A 4553-nucleotide genomic window follows, 5' to 3' on the forward strand; every position below is an offset into this window, starting at 1 on the left:
AACTTTGTAACACTTGCCGGAGCAGGGCAGAGGCCAGGCCGAGGAGCCAAGGGCCAGAGAAAGGCCTGCCTGCAGGCACCACTGAGAAGAAGCTGTCCTGATGGAAGAACTGTATCCTGAGCGTTCCTGAACCTGAACTGTAACCTGTTACTTCCCTAATAAACCCCATAATCATGAGTATTGTCTATGAGTTCTGTGTGGCCGTTGCAATGAATTATCAAACTCAGCAGAGGAGTACAAAGTGCTGTGGTAGGGACAGATGGAGTCAGAATTGGTAAAAAGGGCCAGTGAGAGGAGGTATGTCAGACCTCTGACTGACAGTGATTAGCCTTGGTCTGTTAATCTTGATTCTCCTTCACCCTTGTGAAGTTAGAGGAAGTCAGATGCCTCCGCCACACCATTTTTACACATGCAACAACATGAATGAATCTCGAATTATACTAAGTGAAAGACACCACACTCAAAATACTACATACTGTGTGATGCTGTTTATATGGCATTCTTGCAAAAGCAAGATCAGTGTTGCCACGGGCTGGTGGGCCGGGGTGGAGGTGGGGGAAAGTTGACTACAAAAGAACACAGGAAGGAAGAAAATAAGAAAGGAAAAAATCAAATAGAAAACAAAACAAATCAATAGTGTAGCTGATAAACAAAAAGCTATTTAAAAAAAATATCAAGGCAATAAACAAGACTTTGGCAAGACTAAAAAGAAAATGACACCACTGACATTTACATTTTATGAAACAAAAGATGTGAAGGGCTGGACACTCCACAGAGACTCTTGTCACCAGCTAGCCGGGGCTCTTTTACCCCTGGAGAGGCTGAGCACACGAGCTTTCTTTGACTTCTGGGCTCTCCCCACCGAATGGCTCTATGGCTGGCGCGGGGACTCAAGGAAAGGGAGAGAGAGTAGAAGGTCCATGGAGGTGTAAATTGGGTGGTAGGCAGACATGACCCATCCCTTTCCGAGGATGGGAGGGAACAATGGTGGCCTGACTTTTCTGAAGACAGGTGGAGGAAATGCGGTCTCTGAGTCTGACTTGGGAAGGGGAGGAGCCTGTGTCACCTTCTGAAACTGTCCCCACATCCAGATACCAGCACTCGTGATCGGGTCCAATGCAGCCAAACCACCTGCCTCTTTCCAATTCCCTCTGTCAGGAAGGGCTGATGAATTCGTATCAGGTCCAGTCCTGTCCCAGCCCTACTGTGACCTGGGGACTATCCCCACATGGGCCACACGGGAGCACTGCCACTGATAGAAGCTTCCTGAGTGGGGTGTGGGTAAGCAAAGGGGAGCTCTAAGGAGTCTGACTTCAGCTTGGCTCCTGGTCTCTGGCCAGGGCTGACTGAGGCTGAGCTGTTTGAGTCACAAGGCTGGGCCTCAAGGCAGGGCCAGTGTTGAGGTCAGGGCTAGAGTGACTGCTCTCCACTGCCCTCCTTTCTGGCCTCCGAGTCTGCAGAGGATCCTGGAGCAGCTGCAGCCTCTTGTGGCCTCAAGACCTGAAGCAAGAAATCCCAAGGAGAGGATGCAAAGAAGAGAGGGGCAAACAGAGTGAAGGATGGGAGGTAACAGAGGGGGACAGGGGACTGAAGAAGCAAGGGAGAGACATGGGGGGACAAGGAGAGAAACAAACAGGGCCAAGGAGGTGGAGGGACAGGAAAAAGAGAGGCAGCGAGGGACAAACAGATAAAGGGCAGATGAGAACGAGGGGACAAAGAAGGAAGTAAGGGCAGAGGGGAAGCAGGGACAGAGGAAAGCAAAGGCCAAATGCTGGCGGTCATCTTTTCTCTGAACTTGCATGTCCCAAGTGGTCCTGTTTGGGAGCCAATGTGAGTGTGAGTGTGTGAGTGTGTGTGTGTGTGTGTGTGTGTGTACATGCTTTTGTTGTGTCTGTGTTTCTCTGGGTATATCTGGTTCTGAACGTATTTGTGGGTGTGGACGGGGTCTCTGGGCACGTCTCTAATGATTGTGTTCTTGTCTCTTTCTGGTTGAGTGTGTGTGGCTGTGTGCGGCTGTATCCGTATCTGTGCTTGGTTCTCAGTGGGATCTGTCTCCCGCTCTGGGCGAGGGGCCCTAATATGGGTGCTTTGTTTCCTTCTGGACAGACAGACTTTCTCCTCCTGACACTGGTTTTTGTTGGCTGACTCCACCATCCTCCGCCCCCTCCCCATACACACCAGCACCACCTTCTGTGAAACAGACATTGGACTGGGGCTCTGGAGACCTGGGGAGGCGGGGGAGTCCCCGAAGCTTTTTGTGTCTCAGTCTCCTGGGATGTAAATGGGGACAGGAATTCCTGGTCACCCTCTGGTCCACCTGAAGTCTGTCACAATCTGAAGCTCTAGGACATTCTGTTTCTGTTGCTGCCCTTCCAGGTGTTTCTCTTTAAAAAAAAAAAAAAGAAGTCAGAGGAGCCTGTCTTTCTACTCTGTCCTTGTTATGACCTCTAAGCCCTGGACTCTCCTTCCCTGCCCAGCGTCTGTCCCAGCCTGGGGTGGGGTGGGGAGGGGTGAGGAGAGGGAAGCCAGCGCTGACTCGGTCCAGGCCTCAAGAACTGGTCCCACCTGTCTTCACAGCGGCCCCTGCCGTGGCCGCTGGTCTGTCTCCTTCTGCCTTCTCTCACTCCTCTCTGTCCCTCTCAATGTCTCTCTCTCCATCGTTCTGCTATTTCTCTCTCGCGCTCTCTTGTCTACCAGTGTCTTTACCCCTCCCTGCCTTTGCTTTCAGCCGTCTGCCCGAGGATCCTCCAACCAGCCCGCTCTGGGGCCACGCTCGGCCTCTGGCCCTTCCCCTCCCCCGCCCCCGGTTCGCCCTGTCCTGGGTTCTATCGAGAACTGTTAAGTAGTGGCTCACGATCGCCACAGGCTCAGGATCTCTACAGGATCCGCCCCTTCCCTGGGCTGGATCTGCCCACGGCTTCGGTCCGGTGACTGGCCGGGAGTCGAGGGTCTGCATCCCACCCCGCCCTCCTCTCCCCATCTCCAGAGACGTAGACAGACCACAGACAGCAGCAGTGCATTTAAAAAGGTTTATTTTTCTTGCTGCAAGGGAAGGGCGAGGTGAGTGCGCCGGGGTGGCGGTCGGTGAGCTCAGTAGATGCCGGGCTTGGCGGGCTCGTCGGGCTCGGGCGCCCCCGCCAGTTGCACCAACCGCAGCAGCAAGGCCCCGGCCGGTCCGTCCAGCTGAGTCGCGTTGCTCCGGTCGCTGGCGCGGGCGCGGCGGTGGATGCCGGCGCCCTCCCGGCACTCGGGCTCGGTCACGCAGCTCTCTGTGGGGAGGACCAGCTGAGTGCGCGGGCAGGGCACGACTCGGGGGCCTCAACTACCCTGGCCCCGGCTCGACCCCGCCCAGGCCCCGCCCAAGCCCCGCCCAGGCCCCACCAATTCATTCCTCTTCGGACCCAAGGCCCCGAATCCACTAAGTCCCGCCGCGCCTCAAACCCCGGCCCCACCCTGCTCTCCCGGTCGCGCACCCTCATAGCAGCAGATGCCGGCCGCGGCGCAGCGGCCCCCGCTTCCGCACGGCTTCTGGCCGGACTGGCAGGGCGACGGCAGGTAGTTCTCCTCCTGGCAACGCAGCGCCTCGGCAGTGCCCACGAAGCAGCCCAGCTCGTCCCCGCAGCAGATGCTGGGCCCGAAGCAGCGCCCCTTGCCCCCGGGGCCGCAAGGGAGGCACTGCAGGGACAGGCGGGGAGCGGGGACAACGGGTGGAAGCGGGTGAGCAGGGCGGTGATGCTGGGGGTCCGCGCCCAGCCTCCCCTAGCTACTCTGAACTGAGGGGGCAGATTATGGGGAAGCTGGTGGTTCTGCGTCGCTCTGGTCCTGTTTAGGCTCTCAAAGCGATCAAGGCAGGGGTTTGAAATCTACTAAAGTCCTTTGGAAACCAGGTGACCGAGGACCAGCTCTCAGTAACAGCCCTCAGCAGCCTCACCTTCAGTTGAGGGCGGCGTCTCCCAGGAGCTACCGCAAGGGGGAGACCTTCCTCTTCAGCTCTGGGCTATCAGTGGTGTGGATCCCTCTTTCAGCTGCCCACCACCCTCCCTCTAATCCAGACTTTCCTTCCCTGCCGCTGTCACTAGCGCTTGATCCCTAGCACTGTCCCTCCAGGCATAGAGGGCCCCGGCACCTCCAGGACACATCCAGGCCCTTCCCCGGCATTTCTTGTCTCCTCTCTTGGCTTGCCCTTACCTGACCCCTTGCTCACCCACCTGTGGACTAACCAGGTGGGTGGCAGAGGCCTGAGCCCCAGGAGAGGACATAGGCACCTAGCTGGGTCTGGGCTTTCAAATGAGCCAAGCAGAGGGAAGGGTAGCCCGTGGGCCTGCCCACCTGCCCACCCTACTATGTTCAACAGCCTGAAATTGAGCCACCTGTGGTCCCAGCAAAAGAGAGCATGGTGATTGGATTTCCTTCATCTCTGCTGAAAATGAAAATACAAGAGAATTGGCTGGACATGCAACAGGAGAGAACTGGGCTAGGTATCCACCAGAACTTCCTTCCAGGGTGCTTGGCTAACACCTTTCACTCAGGAGAAAACCAAAAAAAGAAAAAAC

General features: G+C 56.4%; 1 protein-coding gene across 1 annotated transcript in view; it reads right to left on the bottom strand.

Annotated features, from left to right (window-relative positions):
- Positions 1–3015: 3015 nt before the first annotated feature.
- Positions 3016–4553, bottom strand: part of AVP (arginine vasopressin) — a 2356-nt gene continuing 818 nt past the window's right edge. Inside the window, exons 2-3 of the mRNA XM_004383018.1 lie at positions 3474–3675; positions 3016–3269 (exon numbers count right to left, since the gene is read on the bottom strand). Coding sequence (XP_004383075.1) covers positions 3091–3269; positions 3474–3675 — 381 coding nt within the window. The 3' untranslated portion in view covers positions 3016–3090. The remainder of the gene's footprint in view (positions 3270–3473; positions 3676–4553) is intronic.

Source organism: Trichechus manatus, unplaced genomic scaffold (assembly GCF_000243295.1).
Source record: "Trichechus manatus latirostris isolate Lorelei unplaced genomic scaffold, TriManLat1.0 scaffold00104, whole genome shotgun sequence".
NCBI lineage: Eukaryota > Metazoa > Chordata > Mammalia > Sirenia > Trichechidae > Trichechus > Trichechus manatus.